The 21,321-nt window shown below is 32.8% G+C and overlaps 2 protein-coding genes across 2 annotated transcripts; both read right to left on the bottom strand.

The window, feature by feature from the left end:
- Nucleotides 1-470: 470 nt before the first annotated feature.
- On the bottom strand, nucleotides 471-1,248 carry LOC140961538 (auxin-responsive protein SAUR76-like). The gene has a single exon (XM_073420166.1). The coding sequence runs from the start codon at nucleotides 1,162-1,164 to the stop codon at nucleotides 790-792; it is 375 nt and encodes a 124-aa protein (XP_073276267.1). The 5' UTR covers nucleotides 1,165-1,248; the 3' UTR covers nucleotides 471-789.
- A 6,141-nt stretch (nucleotides 1,249-7,389) lies between these two features.
- LOC140984638 (phosphoinositide phosphatase SAC3-like) lies at nucleotides 7,390-20,101 on the bottom strand. Its single transcript, XM_073452192.1, has 16 exons — nucleotides 19,430-20,101; nucleotides 18,373-18,577; nucleotides 18,125-18,290; nucleotides 16,530-16,752; nucleotides 16,188-16,264; nucleotides 14,573-14,760; nucleotides 14,364-14,461; nucleotides 14,004-14,137; nucleotides 13,786-13,914; nucleotides 13,024-13,402; nucleotides 11,663-11,784; nucleotides 11,281-11,394; nucleotides 10,154-10,339; nucleotides 9,059-9,214; nucleotides 8,375-8,483; nucleotides 7,390-7,957 (listed from the first exon to the last, which is right to left on the bottom strand). The coding sequence occupies exons 1-16, from the start codon at nucleotides 19,544-19,546 to the stop codon at nucleotides 7,838-7,840; spliced, it is 2,523 nt and encodes an 840-aa protein (XP_073308293.1). The 5' UTR covers nucleotides 19,547-20,101; the 3' UTR covers nucleotides 7,390-7,837.
- Between the last annotated feature and the right edge of the window lie 1,220 nt (nucleotides 20,102-21,321).

The raw sequence follows: 21,321 nt of genomic DNA on the forward strand, positions 1-21,321 counted from the left end.
TATGCAAATATGGGTAGTGTGTGTATTTTGCAGACAGACTGAAACATGTTTGCTCAGGTAATTAATTTCTTTTCTTTTTTTTTTTTTTGGAATTTCATTATAACCCTTTTCGGTGTTTGCCTCCTTTGTGTGATGTGGAAAGTAGGCAATTAATGTTATCATGTAGGATGTCGGAAGTTGAATTAAAATCGGGAGTATGATTCTGTGTGGATATGATGCTATCTGACGTCTGGGGTTGCCAATAGATTGACTTATTACAAGACATGTAGCTTCAAAGCGTGCAACTCTACCCGACGGTTTCGCAGATTCCTAAACAAGGTTGTGTTTTCTTGCAATAGAATCTGTGATGGAGTACTCCTCTTCTATCCCTGATATCGTATATATTTTCAGGTATGTTTACCCATTTGAGTTCAACTGCTACATTATTAATCACTTAAAAGATATGTACATGATTAATATAAATTGGAACGTGAATAAAATTGGTATATATAATATAATATAATAGGGACATCAGATTATTACAAATCAAATACAATTAAGTACACAGAAATCAAGATTAAAAGCTTAATCACGGAGATTAGCAGTGTAAAAAATGGGTTAATCGGTTAATCCACACCGTGAATTTACTTTTTTTTTTCTCAAAGTATAATCCACACCGCTAATTGTGGCATTATTGACAAAGGAGACAAATATTTTTTGGGAAATAAAACTATACAGCATATGTGGGGATGACCCCACAGATCAATCACCGCCACCCTCCCTGTTTCAGTCACCGACGGTTATCAGCCGTCAGCAGGCGTAGAACTCGACGAGCTCGTCCAGAGATTCCGGCGGGGGATCGGCGTTTTCCAGCATCCAAAGCAGGTGTTCGAACAGCACCACCTCACAGCCGACGGTGATCGACTTCTCGTCGCCTCCGACGGGGATCCGCTGGACCAACTCGCGGAAGAGAGGGTTTTCCATGACTTCGGAGGTAATCATGTATCGCCGCCGCGACTTCCCGACGTAGACCGGGTGGAGATCCTTGGAGGTGGGGTTGAAAGAGTCATCGGACGAATTGTTTGCGGCGGCGATGGAGCTGGTGTCGGGGCGGCGGAGCTTGAAGGATTGCATTTTCTTGAGCACGGACTTGATCTTGGTCAGCTTTCCTGCTCCCTTCGCCATTGTTGCAGTGATTTTGAAAGAGAAATAATTGCTGAAATGTGTTGGGAAATTGCGTGAGAAGGTTTGGTAGTTATATAAAGAGGAGTGACTAGGAAGTCTCAAAACACATGGGACTCGCGTAATTAAAGTTGAGATTTTCCAAATTATTATTTTCATTTAATTTATCTAGAAAATCGTCAAGTTCGTTTTATATTTTCATCCTCTAACTTTAAAGTCGGGTACTCTTAATTTTTTTACTTTTTTTGTCATATTTCAACGCAGCGTTGATATGATATAAAAAAATATTGACGTGTTCGACGACATATCAGTGCTTCAATAAAATAAAAGGAAAAACCAACAAAAATATGTATTATTTGGCTTTCATAAATACAAAAATATTTTCCAAAGGGTCTTGTGTGAAATGGTTGGAGCAGAAGGCCCAAACGATTTGCGGCTCTGGTAGATTTTGCCATCTGTCTTCTTACTCGTCCTCCATTAATATTTGTCTGCAGTATGTTGATGGATGTCTATTTCCAAATTCCAATTGATTCCAATTTACAAATGGAGTAAATCAAATTCACAAATCTATATTTATAAGATGAATTTATTTAGTTCGTATTTGTAATAAAAAAAATATTTCATTTTTCATTAATCAAATTTAATAAGAGATTCTTTTACAAAATTGATTGTGAGATTATCTCATATGAGCTTTCTCATATAGCTGATATTGTTGTAACAAAAAAATGAACTAATATTATTAATTTATTTAGCTTGAATATATTTAAAGATACTTCTTAATATTTATCATATATGTATAGCACAATAAATTTCAAATAAAATTAATTTTTTTTGCTTTTCAGAACTTTAAATTTACATCGAAGTGAATTGAAGGATTTGATTTTTTTAAAAAAAAAAACATAAAAAAGTATTTTAAATAAATTATTTAGAAGGTATAATCGCTCTAGATAGAGACATATATCCAATTCCGTGTGATTATAATTTTACTCAAATTAAAATTATTTCAAAAACAAATAAGGTTTGCTGAAAGAGACGGACATGTGCGAGGAGTTTACAAATTACGAAACACTTTCACTGAATATTATATATATATATTTTATCTTCGATCTTCAAATAATATTGTATAATAAATTGGAAAGTATCTTAATTAAATATTATTATAATTTTTGTCTAGATTTAACAAACAGGCTCTAACTACCATTTTTTTAAAAAAAAATTCTGGGAGTAGCAAGTAGCAAATCGGTTAGGATGGCATTAAATAATTCAAAAAAAAATTTATAAGATGATCTCACCGGTCAATTTTATGAGACATATCATTTATTTGGATCACTTATAAAAAAAATATTCTTTTTGTGTCAAAAATGTTACTTATTATTATAAATATAAGTAAATTTAACTCATCTCACAGAAAAAGATCTTGAAATCGTCTCACAAGATACATACTATAAATAATTAGTCCTCTCCATATTAAGTACTCCTCGTTCCTCAATGACTGTTACTTCTCGATTATCATTGAATAGTAATATGGGAAAGAATCTTCAATATGTGAATCAATAATTTTTTGTAATTTTTTTATGTCGATTTTATTTTAAACTATTAATCTACGTACTATTGCAAAAACATTGATATGTCAGTTTTACTAAATGTAGTATTCGGTGATAATATATATAATCTAAATATTTTAAATCAAGCCAAGAACGAGTGATTGTTATTGTTCTTCAATAATTGTATTATCATATCAATACCTCGACCATACATTCAATTTTTGGTCTTTTTAGTACATCTCATAGGACCCAGTCCTTTCACCAATAATTATATATAATGATACAATTTTGATCTATTAAATCGTAAATAGTCAAGTGACACGTGTTGGTCGTGTTTTTAACGTAGACAGATATTGTACGTCAACAATCTATATCGAATAATTGCACTCCTTATGATCGATTAATGAGTATCGAACACTTGACATTAACTTTGATATCAATGAAAGATCAAACATTTGTTGTTTTACTGAAAGATATGACTGGTGGTAATTATGCAATTCAAATGTTTTAAAATCGTATAACAACTCAAACAACAAGTATCAATCTCTCTTCTAATGGAGCAATTATTGCATCATCGTATTTTTCAAGTATAACTTCTTTGACAAAAACTCGAGTGATACTATCTCACATGTTAATTTTATGAAACACATCTCCGATCCGTTCCAACTCCTTAAAAAAATTATTTTTTATGTTAAAAATATTGCTTTTTTACTATAAATATTAATTGTATCGACTTTTTTTACAAACATATATTAATGAGAACGTTTCACAAATAGAACTATTCATATTCCTTTAACAATGATATGTTATAGAAGTAACTAATTTTTTAAAAAATTTCATTAACTTAAATAATTATATAATTTAATCTTTTGATATTATTAGTCATCAATACATTATGCAAACAAATAAAGCAAAAACTTGTGTGAGATGGTCTCACTGGTCGTATTTTGTGAGACATATCTCTTATTTGGGTCATCCATGAAAAAGTATTACTTTTTATTGTGAATATCGGTAGGGTTGACCTGTATCACAGATAAAAACCCGTATCACAGATAAAGATTCGTGACCCATCTCACAAGAGACCTACTCAACAAATAATGTACATATCAATGATATAATATCAAGATTACCTAATTTTAACTAAAACCCAAAACTTTATATATTGAAACCAGATTCTTCCGTGCCTAATTTTTATTAGCCTCACGAACAAAAATGGAAAGGAAAAAAGAGAAAAATCAAATCTAATCTCCGAATTGAAAACTTGGTTGTCTTTAGAACAATGCGCACGTCTTCCTTTTACGACATACCAGACATAGTTTTCTTCTCCCTTCCAAAATCTTCCGACATGAGCATCTTTCGGGCCCTGATCAACTTTTGCAAATTTGTCTTCACAAATATGTTCTTAAGTTTAAATGGCCTACTCGTGAACTTATTTAAGAACGACACACATAAATCAATTATTCGGGGATCCCGAAAATATATATGAAAAAAAATAAAATATTTGTGACGTCGAAAGTNTAGACGACATGACAAGAAGTTAATAATAAAAGAACCTAACATGTGTTGTGAATGGTGAGAGCAAAAAAACATGAAATTGCTAACAATTTTCATATAATTGAAAGTGAAACATGTACAAACTTGTTGAGCATGCCCATGTGACCAAAATATGGATCCTCCATGTTCCAAACAATTATCAATTAGCTAGTAATCTTCTACACACACATATATAAATTACTTTTTTCTATTTATAATATTTATAGGTGTTAAAAGATTTCTTCATGTAAAAAATTAGAGATTATATTCTTCATTTTTTTAGAGATTTTTTGGTAGTAATCATCCGATTATAATTTTTTTAAAAGTAAAGTTGATTTCAAACTTTCTATTTTATTTTCTTAAAATTTTCTCAATGTTTAATTTTTATACTTTGTTAATCATTTGCGGGTTTTCATTTTAAAATTATGAAAACGTCGTGACTAATCAATATGTTTGGTAGTCGATCCATGTGAGTTCTTCATGTAATGCCGCTGTTCACCCATCGGCTCCGTCTTTGTTTACGTCCTAATTATGTCGAATTCTTTTTCTTTTTTTTGGATTATCCTAAATATATAATCCATTTTATACATTTAGTAACATTTTTTTCTTATTTTTATTAACTAAGTTTGGGAAAATATATCGTTTTTTTTAATGAAATAAAAAAACAATAAAATAAGAAATTTATTGATAAACTTTGTATTTATTAGTCTATAAATATTATATTATATAAGTAGGCACAATTCTTTTTCATGATCTTCAGTGAAACACGTGTCTTGGTTTTCTAGGTTTAGATTCAAGAAAGGTTCTCTTTCAATATGTATTTCGATTTTTTTTTTTTTTGGTATATGTTTTGGTGATTTCTTGATAATATTTAAATGTAAAATGTACTAAATATTCAACTTTTGGAATATATAGCATAATGAATGCAGAATCAAATTTCGTAATATAAATTTTGTGAGAAAAATAAAAAGGAAAAAATCTTAAATTGAAATGGAACAGAGGATGAACAAAATAATAAAAAAAAATTGATAAAATTTATCATTAATTGTGATCTGTGGCTTCCAAATATTTTTACTCATCTAAGAATATGATTGATTTGGATTGACAAGACATCAAATATGTGCTTGCAATTTTACGTATTTATTATATATCCACATCGATCGAAAAATTTTTATTATTGAAAATTAACATATTACCTCAAATTTGATCGACATATTATTTATTTATTTATTTTTATTATTTCACATCCAAATCAAACATTTTAATAATCACACTTTTTTCTACATCAAATCTCATACATCCAAGTAAACGGGCATATAGTGTTATGAAATAACATTAACTTCTATAATAAAAACAACCACTTTTTTTTTTAAAAAAATATTACTTCCTTTTTTCAAATAAATTTTATACGAGGATAATGATATTGGACGCATGTGCAATACGAGTATCAATTACTATTAATAAATATTAAAATATATCTATCTCAATGTTATCGATCTAACCTAGATTTTAAAATATAGCAATTATTTAAAACAAGAGTCGATGGAATTGTGATATAAAATACAATATATTTGGTATAGAAAAAGATATGATTTAATTTTTATAAAGTCAATTGTGACCGCTCAATTAGCATCGTATTATGTTAATTATGTCACTTCATAGTTACATGCATAAAATGTTGCTAAAAAATACATTCATAACCCAATTTTATGTGTTGATTAAAATATTAAAAAAATATATAGTTAGGGTTAGGTTTTATCCGGCAATCATGCCTATCTTGGCGTGGCGTCTTTCATTTGGTAGGTTACATGGTTGAGTCAATATTACACTGGAAGATCTATTCTCCATTTTTGTTTTATATAAAATTATCGATCGATCGTCTCATTTGAAATTAAAAAATAGAGTTCATCAATATTTTTTTATTTTACAGTGAGATAATCAACCGATCATATCATATAAATACACTTGAGAAAAATATAAATCTCGACGTAACATAGACTCAACTATAAGATAGGTTCCATGATAAATTAGGGTCGGGTTCTGTCACCTACAACTATCTGAGAGTGTGTGTGTGTGTGTAAACTAGGGTCGGGTTCTGTCACCTGCTACTACTAAGTGATGAGTATATATATACATATATATATTTCTTATTTGAGTTGGTGGAGAGATTTATTATAGATGAGTTCTGAATATGAAATATCGTCCCAAATTTATGAGACGTCAGTAGTGAACCATCGGCAGTGATGAGTAAGTCTCATTAATCGAATGAAAGAAGATGAGAACTTAGCAACTATAACTAGTCATGGGGTTGGCTAGTCCCACAATTTTCCAAAATTTTGGTGGGCGAAGCATGTCACAAAATCAAGATTGGATTCTCACAGAAAAGACAATCTAAAATAAACTGAGAGTAAATATAACACATGATGTGGAAAGCAAGGAATATAAGAAAGCTCAACAGCTCGACCAAGCTTGATAATCACGTCAAACTCAAACGCACATGAATCGAGCTCGGGTCAGTCGCTCGAGTTCAAATCATTTTTGTTCAATTATTTCATTTCTGTAAATATTTCTGACTTGTAGCATTCTTCCATTCTTCAAACTACTACCTTATCATCAAACTTATATTTGATTAATACAGAAGGGCATTATAGTTCAAACAAGACAATACGAATGCAGGAGTTGAATTCAAGTATTGGGATTGACCATTTAAAACTTGATTGTATCACTACTCAAGCTTCTTGAGTAGATTCACTGGACCCCAGGCATAAGCCCCCCGTCTGAGAACTTCAAGACCGCAGACAAAACATAAGCAAGTGTGAGATTCTGGTATGTGTGCTCATAAAATAATCCACTAAATGATCTTCTGGTTAAAATTGACACCATTCGAGAATTTCTCAATCTAACAACTTTTAAAATACAAATGGCACAATTCCGCTAGGAAAGTTTTATGTCCATCTTAAAACTCGACACAAATACCGAAAGATCTAGAGAGACTCTCAGGAGGGTCTTCGTTCGAAGACGCTTGAAAGATTTATGAAACTGGAGCCCTTTTAAGAGTTTAAAGAGCATTACTATATGGATCCTGTTCAATACAGAAGTTTTCTCGACCAGGAAGTAGAAACAAAAGTATCCCATCGACCTCAAAATAGGCATCAGTAACCAAATTCTATGCTCCTAACCTTATTCACAAAGTCAACCATTTTAACAAGGTAAACAAACATAATCAATGTAAAGAATCAATTATCTATCACTACAATAAATTTACATCATAGGATATCAGACTTTATTACCTAGGCAGCAGTTGAATGAAGTAATATGGAGTATCCCAAAAAAAGGAAAGTCATAAGACTGCTGGAAAGAATATTAAAACTATTACCTACGTGATTTTTGAAGGTTTTAGGATCAGACTGTCTCTAGTTGTAGATTTCATGGTAGAACCGAGGACGGCATTAACTGGAGAATAGCCAAACCACGAAAACCAGTTGAACACATTCCATTCTCCTCATCTCACTAAATTACCCATAAACCTTCATATCTCCCTTCATGAATGGGCTCTTCCAGTATCGATTGTTAAAAATAATGATGCAGAACCGAACTTCTCAATGACACAGTGTTTCACCGTTCATCACCCAATGTGCAAAATTATCCGAAAATCCCTTGCCAACTTCATTATTCTGTACTTCACTATCACACAATTCACTTCCAGTCAGCTCCGTTTCCTACAATAATTTAACATGATACCAAGAATCGGTATTGAGATCGAGTGTAGATATATAAGCAAGACACCTTATCTGTCAAACCATGTTACAAAATCTGAAAAAACATGTTTGAAATTCACACGAGTTTTTTAAAATGTTAGGGGAACAAATAACATTAATATGTTTTGTGCTCATCAATTGCTGTTTCTTAGGCCAGTTACCTTGCCTGCCCTGTTAAAAATATGTGGGAGACAAATTACAGATAGTCTGATAAAGTGAGTTTCTTAATCAAGCCTAGCTAGTAGAAGCAACTGTACTGAAGACAGCTAACAACCTTGGTAAATTAATTTTCATTAATACATATGATATTGAATCATCTTAAACGCATTTCAATTCATTATCATTGGAACTTAAAGATGGGTAGAAACTGTTTCTAACCCTTGAGCTAGTTCCACACTCAATGGCAGACCGAGTTGTTTCACCAACCATTTCGTTGTTGACATTTTCCGATGACAATACAGCGATTGGAGAGGCTGTCAGCATTGACCTGGGTATAATGAGAGAATAAATTTAGCTTCAAAACAACCTTAACTTTACAATATCCACACACAACTCCCAATTCTGCACTTATCAACTACGGTGTTTACAGACTCTCTTCTCAATGCTGTTTGTCAACACAATATCTCGATACCAACTCCAGGATCAGATACCACGTTATTGAATCTCATAGAAGTGTTGGAAGTGCTATTAACCAGTCAATATCATCCATAAGATACAGAGTCAACACCCAAATGCACTTAAATAAAGAAATATAAACTGTTTCATGACCAACAAGAATGCACTTGATGCTCATTTCTTTAATTTAAACGGTAACAGGGTTCAGTAGTTTAAACTTTAAATTAGTGATAATTTACACTAACCACCTCAGCAGGTTTGGCCTAATTATCATTAAAAATGCCCGAATTCTGAAAATTACACTCACTGCGCCGGCTTTCTCCGTAACAGATTAAAAACGAAGGATAATAGTTGTAATTAGGTAAAACCACAGGGTTGGCTGTCCTTGTATACCTTTAAGTTAATGATATAACAAAATATTCAAGTCAGTATCAGTAGAAAAACTACCTTTCCAACAACTCCTCCTCACAAGTTCCAGAAGAAGACAGCCAATCTAAGTCAACAAAGTTTGAGCAATCAACTGCTTCCCCATTTTCATTCTCAAGGTATTTATTCATCTGCATGGCAGCAAAGAGCTCCCTGGTAGGAACTGAAGCGGCATCTCTGCAGACAGAACACTGAGACAAGTAAGGGAAAGGAATAAACGATAAAAGGGCCCTTTATAGACCAAAATGCACAAAAACCATCAGTTGATGCCATGGTGTCTTTACATAATTAAGGATCGAAAAGGTTGGACAATGGACAGAGGGCATGTAAGATAGGTCCAGATTCGGGTAACTGACCTTGTGAGATCCCTGTAATGGAACCAGACCCACCAAAACATTATATACAGGTATGGATCAAGACTGTTTCAATCTGAATACTCATTACCAAATTACCCAAATATATACATCACACCCCAATTCTTATGATGCACGCACCTCGATCCCCATAGGAGACCATTATCCATAAAGGGTGTTGTCTCACCTCCTCCCTCTTGTGAATGGCACCAATTTTCACTATCTCTCCTTTCCCGCTAAACTATCCACTTCTCTTTGCTGCCCTATTTATGCTCGCTTGTGAACATGCATATTCAATGCAAAACATGTTTCTTTATTCAATACAACGAGTCGAATATAAAAAAAAAAACACAAGTGCGCATACACATACACTGGTACAGATAAGGAATAAACAGAAATTAGGGCTAGGATGCTGAGAAGTGAGAACTACAGTTTGGGTCTCGTTCAGTCATATGCAAACACAGAACTAGGGATTGGATATGGGCAGTTAAATTTGGAATATGCCGGAGCCGGGTATGTGTATGGTATGATCTCATTTCAATCACCGGAGCCTCAAAAGCTCCTCCTCACAAATTTCCAGCTTCACAAACAAGGAAGAGTAAAATGACTCCTCTACTATCCACCAATTTTTGTAAATTTAAAACCAGACAATGCTGCAGCCATTGGTTGCATGTAACCAATGAAGCAAATCCAAAGTAGTCAGGTCATTATAAACTAATGAGCCCAAAAATTGAAGTATGCAGTAATAAGAAAAGAGAAGCACCTTGAACACGCTAGTTCGCTTTCAGAAGTTGATAATTCTCGTGTTGACTCGGAGAGAATTTTCCTTCCTCTTAATGTGTGGGAAAAACGAGCATCAGAAAATCCTTGATTGATGTTTAAGGTTGATGTGGGTGAGAGACTTTCATGAAGAATATTTCCATCTGACCATGATCTTTTAATAGGGGACCTGAACATGAAAAGGAAATTTTATATGAGAAAAACAAGCTTTCATTACCATTTTTTTCCAGACGATCTGCTAGACCTTAAAAATATATCTGGGATCGTATTTCATATTATTGAGATTATAATGTATACTTTATATGAATTGATTGTTGTGATTAAGAGTTCAAAATGCAAAAACTCGAATTTTTACATCCATTTAGGTTATGACCCTACTTTTTTAAAGAAGGGGTGATTTTAGGGGTGTCAAACGGGTGGGTTGGGTCGGGTTTCGGGTCAACCCACGAAAATTTTTTTATTTTTTTTTCAACCCGAAACCAACCCGAACCCGAAGCAACCCGAAAACCCCCAACCCGAACACGAACCCGTATAACCCGACTCAGCCCGTCTAACCCGCCTAACCCGAATTTTATTTATTTTTTTTAAATTTTTTTTAAAAAATTAATGAAAAAATTCAAAAAATTAAAAAATAATAATATTTTAATTTAAACACATAATAACAAAATTTACGATTTAAATTCGAAAGTTTAATCGTAGAAAATTAAAAATATATTTACTAAATCAAATAAAAAATTGTTAAAAAAATAAAAATATGCAAAATAAATATTAAATGATGAAAATTTATCATATAAATATACAATAAATTTTGTTCAAACATACAATATATAAAAATATAGGTAATATTTTCAAAAAAAAAAAAGTTTGCGGGTCAACCCGACCCAACCCGAAACCCGCCTAACCTGGTACTAACCCAAACCCACCTAACCCGAACCTGAAAAACCCTAACCCAAACCTAATTTTTTTCGTGTAGGGTCGTGTCGAGTTGACGGGTCGTGTCGCATTTTGACACCCCTAGGTGATCAAAGGAATATTTTAGATAATATTCACCAGGTACATGACAAGGCAGAAAGTAAATTGACAGAAACAAAGCTACAACTACTGATATACCTCCCATTATTATCTAAATTTAATCGCTCGTGCCTTCCCATGGTGTAGTGTTGGTCTGAATCAAGCCCCCAAACATCAGGTTTACCAGGTTGAGGTTGAAAATGACCCAAAAATCTGCATAAAATATTACCATTGAAGATATCAAGTGAAATGGTTATTAATGAAACACGAATTGTGCACCAAAATAAATGATAGATGTGATAAACACTTTTGAAAGGGGTAGAATTTTTTTTAACTCCTGCAGGCCAGGGAGAGGAGCATGCTATTAAGCCTGACACATACATAACACTCCCGAAGTTGTAATGATTATCATTGCACATTTAATATCTACCAGTAAATACATTTCTGAGGGTGCATCTAAAAATATTTGATGCCAACTTACACATTAATTGCATTTTGTTTCTCTGTATCCATGTATGCATTGCTGTAATATCTTTGAAGAGTTCGAAAAAATTCCTGAGACTCTGTCGCAGCTTTCCATTGACCTCTTCTGGCAGAGAATATCTATGAAAGTGAAATTTTAAAAACGTCAACTTCTTATAAAAATCCCTGTCAGAAAATTGTTAGTGAAGCAATTTTCCCGCAAAAGAATTTCTCATTCTGTGCTGTCACTGTGCAAAACTACAGAACTTGTATTTGGAGCATATGTCAAAGATGGGCAACAGTTACAATACACAAACTAGGAGGGTGTTTGGCAAAGCTAATAATTTTGTTTGGTAAATTTTTTTAAAATCAGCTTATAAGCTCTCATAATAAGTTGTTGACAACTTATAAGTTGTTTTAAAAATCTAAGATCTTATTTGAATGTTTTTAAAGACCAAAATATCTTCATATATTTTATAACATCTCAAACAAAGCCTGTCTAACGTAATATATAAATTGATTAGTAGCCAATAATATTTATTATTATTCTTTTTAATATAAATTTAATTGTAATTAATATAATTATTAGCGTTACTAATATCATTTCATTTTTAACAACAATAATTATTAATTAACATAAGTATGTGACTACTAGCATTATTATTATATTGATATATTATTATTTAATTAATAATAACTAATTAATTATCATTATACTATTATTATTAGTATTATAATAATTAAAATTATATTAATAATAATTAATATTTATTATTTTTATTATGGTTACATGAATAATAATTTATATAATTATCGTTTCTACTACTAATAAAACTATTACACAAATAATAATAACTTATTAATTATTATTATGTTAATAAAAATATAAAATTATATATTATATGTAAATGTTTAAAATAGTCATGTGTATCAATTTCATAATGTTAAGTCTTTTTTATAATTATCATAATAAAAACATCTTATAATATCAAACACATCAACACCTTCAAGCTTCATTATCTTGTTTTATCCAAACACTTTAACATGTTATTTTTAAAATAAGATCATACAATTTATAAGCTCATAAAACAGCTTATGAATCATGAAAGATTATAAACTGTTTTAAATAAGTTTAATCATTGTCACTCTGATGTTTCAAATATCAATAACATCTAATCTAATTGAAGGATCTCATTTGTTATAAATATAAAAATAACACTTCCAGCATTTTGACTGATTGGAACTCTAAACATTTTTCAATGAAATATCTTCGGTAAGAGAATCAAATTACTTCCAAATATACCGCCAAGAAGGAAATGGTAAAATAATAACTTTGCCCAATCGACCTAAAATTAGGACAGAACTCAAAATGTAGCTTACCTTGTTGTGAGCAGCCGATCCACCATATTGATGGGCAAGAGTGTCACCCATTCTCTCATAAAAACTCATCAACTCCTCAGCCAAAGGATCATCTAGGTCTATTTTTGGTGAGGTTGTTAATCCTAATGCCTGCAGCTGACTCCCCAGAGCAGCCAAGCCATAAGCATACTGTGCCACATTAGTGCGATCCAAACAATCTATACAATTAGTCCGGAGCACTCCTTTTTGCAACAATGGAGGATTGAAAGAAAGATTACTGTCAGAAATGCTATAGCCTCCACAAGATTTCACATCCAAGTTATCAGAATCCCCATGTTTATCATCGTTATGCTTCTCGAAAAGTGTGCTAGAATATTTATTGTTGAACATGTCAACATTCCTGCGACAAATAAGCATTACTCATAAGGGCCTTCAACTACTAAATATACGGGATGCAAAAGCAGGAAATTAGGCAATCCCTGAGCCAGATTCGTCTAATATTTATTTACAGCTTTAATAGGTATCAAATTCTAGTCACCAAAACCAACACCATCAAAATAATTTTGGTCAAAGTACCATAAAAATATGCTTGTTCCCAATATCATAATCACTTGATTTTCGGTGTTAACCAATGAGAAAAATTATAGACCAAAGATATGCTCCATAGATAATTGTGACAACTTCGCAATAAAATTGGCACACTTTGTAGGGGAGAACAAAAAAATATTAATTGTAGCATCAAACAATTTTAACTTTGTCGCCAGACAGAATGACTGGACTCACTCAAAATTAGGCATATTAAGATGCCCCTCTGATAGCGACACCGGTGTTATTTGCCAATAGAAGAAACCTGTCAGTGTTATCGCATAAGCCGCCACCTTTCCTAAGAGTAGCAAAACGTTTGTAGCATTACTGATGGAAAATCAGGAAAAAAAGGAGAAATTAGCCCAATATTCCAAAAAAGAAAAGCAGCATCGTTTCAAAGGATAAACACTAGGTACCTCCTAGAATGTTTGTTCAAATCCAAGTGCAGAAATTTAAGTCGATTCTCCTCAGACAGAGCATTGTTAATGACTTCAATAGCATTCGCAAACTCAGCGCGAAGAATGGATTCTCGAGGCTTCTTTTCAATTGTCTGTTGAGAAAGAAGTTTGTCAGGTGGCTCATATGATTGTTCTTAGAAGAGCCTGTCAGAAAACTTGGTAAGAAAGAACCTTCAGCTGACCATGGTAGCCGAGGCACTTAAATTTTCTAATAGGCACCACATGTTTATAAGAGGTAATGAAATAAAGTACAAACCAATTCAGATGTAACACTCTTGAGAGTAAAAGTGTAAAACAAAGACCATAAAATACTCCTACCTTAATCAAATTTAGAATGATGATAGGATTTCCATATCTCTTGTTAAGATTTTCAAAATGAAGCCTGGTAGCCTCATATGTCTGGTCCCTCTTTGACACTACAGAACAAAATAACCATACAAAATAGAAATATGCATGAAAAGTAAGGTAACATAATTTATACAGATATCAATTTTTTTAGAAAAAACACAGATATGAATATCACTTACATATAATATCAGGCTTAAGGTTAAGACGGGAAGTTTCTTGTGACCAGTACAGGGGGATTGATCCACGATTTTGAACCACTGAACTAATTTGAATTGGCAGTCCTTCAGAAACGTCCTCCACTAACATCTGCTCCGTCTCAACATCATTTGCAACTCGGCCCTCCTCATTGACACCCCTTCTTAGGTATCTTCATTTACAGAATTTAGAAGATTCGCAAAAAAGGTTTTAAGAAAGGAAAAAAGCTAAACATAAACTCTCCAATTACCAACTGAAATCATAAAGACAACCAAACAAATGATGAAGGGATGGAAATAATATAAACTACGCCAAACGTACAATTTTAAAGTAGATAGCATACCATCAAGAAAACAGATGATAACCACTAATAAATAAGATGAGAAAAGGAGTAAGACCTGCAAGATTGCAGAAGAGAAGTAGTTCCAGACTTCTATTATGCCACTGTAGTCACAGTTTTTTTTATATTTTGATAGGAAACATTACTTTTATATAAAAATTAGATTGTTTTCAAGACACTGTAGTCACAGTTACTCCCACGAGACAATTAATCAAGCTTTTTAAACAAAATAAAGTGGTTTTCTGACTTTTTTCACTATGATAAAACAAAAAAGTAAAAGAAAAACAGCGAGCACGAGAAGAAGAATGCCACGTGGAAATACAGAACTCGACTAACTTAATAATCCTAACACTAAAGGTATGCTTGATTAGCAAAACCAATTCCTTTCCTTATATCATACTCTTATCATCCAACTACTGTTGGCATGGACATAGCAAGATCGTCAAGCTCATTTTTCTAAAGCTCTAATATAAACAGATGCACAAAGCTACTGATACAAGTTCAGTTCCAATCTTATCTTCAACATTTATCTTCTTTATTAAAAGTTCTAAATATTCTCACTTATCCTTAACAAGCAAAATAATTTCACACTCGAGTTTGAGAGAACAGTGGCTCAATTAGGGGATTAAGAATCAAACTTTACCAAACTTATGCCTAGCTTGAGCCAATGATATTATGTTCAAGTTTGGGCTCCAACATATGTTTAGGCATCGGGACACGGCCTCATAGATTAGCTCGTAGCTTGTATTTTAAATAAACTCGGTAGGCCTCGAGTGACTAAGACAACCCAAAACATTATAGAAATGAGAAACATTGGCTATTGGTGGGATTTGCAGCAAAGGAGAGTTCAGGATAGAGGATAAAAATGTCAATTTCTTGCTTGAGAATCGAAAATAGATGGATGCTTAATTGCTGGTTTAGGATAAAAATACCGCCGCTAGCTAAGAAGACACGTGTTCAAGCATTAATAGAGAAAAAAAATCAACTGCGAAGACAACAGAAATAACTTCTAAGGATCACGAACCAGCATATGTAAGGTGTGAAAAATGTACATAGTAAAGTAGATAGATTCCAAAAAGCATCATACAGAATAGGATCACTAGTTGACCAAGCAGTTCAACCCTATTAGGATATACAATGATCCCTTGCTTATATGCACAATGTATGTCAAGCAACGCACCAGTCAGAAAGAGAGAGTAACTTGGAATTAAACTACTAACAGAACTCCAAATTTTCATCACATAAAATGGTAATCTCACCTCGTGCCAGCGTAATGCCGTGAACGTCTCGCAATTAATGTTAGCTTGAGGTCCCGTCGTGATATAGAAAGTGTAGCCTGTATTCATCAACATCACAACAAATCCTTGATACTCACAGATCTAAACCAGCAGTTACTTTTATTTTCAAACATTAGAATATGATAAAATAACTTCGGTAAAGAATAACTTAAAGTTTGAGAGAAATTAAAGTAAAAGAAATTCAATTTGACCTCGAAATGAAAGAGCAACTGAATTATTTTTATACTCGGTGAATTGTGGAGAAATAACATTGATTGAATTTGGTAAAGAATAAATTGAAATCATAAACTCTCTGAACCTCACCTGCTTAAAAAACCCATAGACCAATGCAACAGTCCATATAGTATTCTGAAGAATATTTCGTATTTCACGAGTAAGAAACTCATTCCATACGAACATGGTTTCATACAAAACTTTCCCAGTCTTGTTATCACAAGTGTTCTTCTGGAGACTCCTCATCACATGGTAAGAGTAACTAAAGAAGAAATCCTTTGTGAGGTCCACCATGCACAGCAGCTTCTTGTACCTATGTAGCCAACAAATATTTAAATTGACAAGCCAACTTGTATTTCCAAGCACATACACTTTGCACAAATCTTGACTTCGACTAATATAAAGTCATCCACGTAGTAATGTACCAAATAGGGTTCCTTTAAGATACTTATCTTGTTGTCACCAATCGCAACCCAGTATTTGATTTTCTATCATCCTTTTGTATTCCTATGAAGTTCCAGTAGTTCTTTCCTTTCCACAACTCCCAGGTAATTGGTAACATCACTAGCTTCGATAATTTTCTATTTTTTCTCACTCTACGAATCAAGTATTCGGTTTTTCACAAATCTATTCAGGCCACACCCAGTGAAAACCAAATTTCTTCAAATCGTTTATCAAAATCATATACCAAAAGGAGGTGAAAATGATAGAGAAGAAAATATTAACAGAGAAGTAACAGATTGCATTAGTCTCAGGGTCATAGCCATGTATTAGGAGACGGGCTGTGATGAGAGGTGCCTCAAGCTCAATCCCGTCCTTTTGAATTGTAAGCAATGTCCCTTCGTTTTGTGAAAGTGATTTCATTTTCTTCTTATTCCTTTGCCCTTTCGAAGAAGCATCGCCGGAAAGCACGGGATTCGACCTCAATTTTGTCAGCCGCCTTCTGAGATCTCCTAAGTAGTAAAAATATTTGACAAAAGGGGGGTGCTTATGCTAAATAAGAATTTTTCTTTATGTGCTATAATTAAGTTTGGTAGCTGCAAGAAGAACATACAAATAACTACGAATCTTTCAATCAATTGCACCGAGCCTCACTCAAATCATATAAAACTTTCAACCAACAAATTTTTTATTCATTCTCGGTTTTATTGTGTAAGTCATTTTTTCCAAAAAAAGGTCCACACATTCATAAAAAAGAAGTTCCCAAGTTCATTGACCATAATGAGTTGATGAACCAAGTCTGCCATTGACAGAAGTGGTTAGTGTCAAGCCCAATAAGTATCAGATGCAAAGGTTACGCTATATAATGCTGGATGATGAGTAATTAAGATACAGTTTTCAATTCAATGGGAAGCACAAAGAACATTATATTTCAACCACACCGTTAACACTAGGTAAAGTTTTTTCACATTAGTGAAATACCTTCCTTTAAAAAAAAGGCCAGGTGTTATAAAATTGAAACCAAGAAAAAACAGTGCGCAAAGTTTTGGTTGAAGAAAAGAGGTTACTGAAGTGGTCTTTTAGCACATCAACATTTACATATGTCAATAAAGACGTTAGGAACAATAATGGGAAGGATGCACCATTGTTCCTCCAAGTGTAATAAAAGAACATGAAAAGCACCTAGAGAAAACTGTTAAAATGAAACATGGAAAAGCACATATCAAAAGTGGAAAGCCTATAACCTGTTCTCGTTTTGATAGGCAACCATGTTGGATCTAACTGCAGAATTTGGTAGGGGGATAATCTCACATTTGGAGATGGAATACACATTGTGACCACAAATTGCACCAATTTGCCTCCTTTTTGTAATTAGTAGCAGGTAATAAGGCCCCAGAAATTTTATAAATCCTGATATATACAAGGAAAGAAAAATGATCAAAACTAACTGCCATTACCTGCAGAGGACAGAATTATGCAGCGATCCACTTACCAACAATGCCATAGCAAGTAGTGACAAACTTAAGTCCTCCTGTGGCCTTGTTTCCTTCGTGTATTCTTCTCAGTAGGTCAGAGCACTCCCTTTCAGTATATGTGGTAGGATCTTCGCAAATGTTGAGCTCTGAGTGTTCCAACCTGTCAATTTTCAAGACTTTCCAATGTGTTCTACTTTTATCCCTGCCTACCATATAAAAATTCTGCAACCAAAATTACAAAAAAGAGGAAAACAGAGCCAAAAAAGTTGTCAGGCAAAACAAGTTACATGGATTCTTTAATATTAGCAAACACAAATAAGGAAAAAAAACAACCTAAACTAAGTATGCATACTTAGTGTACTAGAATTACTGACATACCAGATAAAATGTATACTTCAAAATTATTACAGAGTATTACCCGGTGCCCACATAGGCAATGGTCTATATCCAACAGAAGGCAATCATCAGACACATATTAAAGCAGCTTCAAACAGAAGACAGTGAATATTTACTTACTTTCAAGCGCTAATGGTAACTTTTATGACATATGATGAGAACCATTTCAGGGAGACAAATATTTTAGCTCAAACCCAAACCAGAGGACAGGGAGGTGATCAGAGACTCAAAGTATAGAAAGTTTCAGATCCATCCTAAACTTCTAACAAGAGAAAGATATATCGCACTTGTACAGCTTGTTGATTGAACTAACCTTCAACTGAAGGAGTTTCAGGCAAGACCGTACTTTAACTCAACATAACGAGATCCAACTGTAATTTTACTCTCAAACATTTTCCTCTCAAATTGATTANAAAAAAAAAAAAAAAAAAAAAAAAAAAAAAAAAAAAAAAGGAAAAACTTAACAAAACTCAGTATATCGTAAAACACGCAAATGCAAAGATTTAAGCGCAGCAGCATCGAGAATTATACATAACTGAAATCTGTGAGTGCCTGTTGTCTGTTGATACATCCAAACCTTATCAAAATCACATATTTATTCCAAAAGTAGCAAAAGAAAGATCATACTTAACTATTCATGGTACCAAGAACTGTCAACTTAAAAGAAGAAAATTGTACCGATCGAGTCTCATATAGTCTGAATTTCTGCATAATTGCTTCGGGAGGCGGCAAATGAGGAGTATCAGGCTGCACTTCCTCGTTCTGCTGCTGCACATCTTCCAACACATCCGCCATTGAATCTTTCTCCTTCCCGATCCCCGAGCCCGAGTCTCGAGGGATCAATTAACTCAATATAATCAATCACAGAAGCCCTCTTGCTACCGACTTCTAAACCCCATAATCACCCTCAGGTTGCTTCAGGTACAGCATTCCTCAAACAAAATCTACAATCAATGCTTTAAACCCAAGCAATATTCCTACCTTCTAAACCTTCAAGTTCTCAAATCCCAATAACTGAATATAAACAATAAATTACAAAAACCCACCAGCCAATCTCTGATCAAGAAGTCAAAAGAAACAAACGTAGACACAATTCAACAGAATTGAAGATTCTTGTCCAGAGAAACTAAAGCAACAAAAAATTACAAAAACGCATAAAGAAAATTCCAGTAAATGGAAAATTAAACAAGGAAGAGGAGATGAAAATTAATTTTCCAAATAATGATGGATTATGATGATGTAGTATAGAAATAGTGGAATTGGAGATTTTGATTGGATGTGATCATCAAATTTCTAGAGAGAGGAAGGAAGAGGGACAGGTTGGATCCGTGAAGGCAATTCAAAACCACAACTTATTCAATTGGTGAAGAATATGCCTTAATTTAATTATATTTCATTAACGATCAATTTGATTGATTGAATATTTTATTTGAATCATAAATGAAAAAGTATTACCTTTTATTGTAAATATCGATAAGGTTGAACCGTCTCACAGATAAAGATTCGTAAGACCGTCGATAAGGTTGAACCGTCTCACAGATAAAGATTCGTAAGACCGTTTAACAAGAGACTTACTCTTTATATCATATAACAATAATCCATATTTTTAATGTTAATTTAAAACGAAGAACTCACCGTTTTTATCTGTTAGAACTTTTGGCATTGATTTTTTTTTTTTAACGAAGAACTCGAAGTTGTTATCTGTAGACTGTAAGTGTCTGTTTATATATCCCATAATAGAAAAAAACCTTCTTTTTTAAAAAAATTACACAATCCATATCATTTTGTAAATTGCCATTTCCAGCAAACTAATTGACCTATGCATATCCCCATAAATATCCTAACATATATTTAAGTTACGGTAAAAGATTTTATATGATCTACAATTATATCAGTAGTGTATTATATATTTTTATAAAGTATGGATAAATAAATATTGTACAAAATACTAATCATGAATGTATAAAATTTTCCATTAGATAATATCCAAAATTCAAAATCCATCACTTCCTATTTGGATAAAGAGTAGGTCTCTTTTGATAGTCTCACGAATCTTTATCTGTAAGACGGATCAATCCTACCGATATTCACAATAAAAAATAATACTCTTAGCATAAAAAGTAATATTTTTTCATGGATTACCCAATAAGAGACTCGTCTCACAAAATACGATGCGTGAGACCGTCTCACACAAGTTTTTGTTATGGATAAAATAGAAAATAAAAATTGTTCATTTTGCCTTTGCATTATTGTATTAAATGATCGGATTTAAAGAAGAAGAATTTCAAGTTTGTGTAATTATAAAAATATTAATTTTATATTTTTTTTTCTAGTTTCGAGCTTATGTCCATTGATGGATTGTCAAATATATTTTAATTTTCCTTCAAATAATTAAAAAAATTTGGCGGTCAATGTACCGCCGACCAGTTGCAGCAATCCTCCACGTAAAAATCCTAGTGGCAGATGCTATTTGGTTTGGTTTAGGTCAAAAACTCTCTTTTTTATATTATTTTGTTGAGAATTAAATACTGCTCAATTATCGTGATTATTATATAAAAAAATCAAGATTT

The sequence above is a fragment of the Primulina huaijiensis genome, chromosome 1 (genome assembly GCF_012295235.1).
Source record: "Primulina huaijiensis isolate GDHJ02 chromosome 1, ASM1229523v2, whole genome shotgun sequence".
Taxonomy (NCBI): Eukaryota; Viridiplantae; Streptophyta; class Magnoliopsida; order Lamiales; family Gesneriaceae; genus Primulina; species Primulina huaijiensis.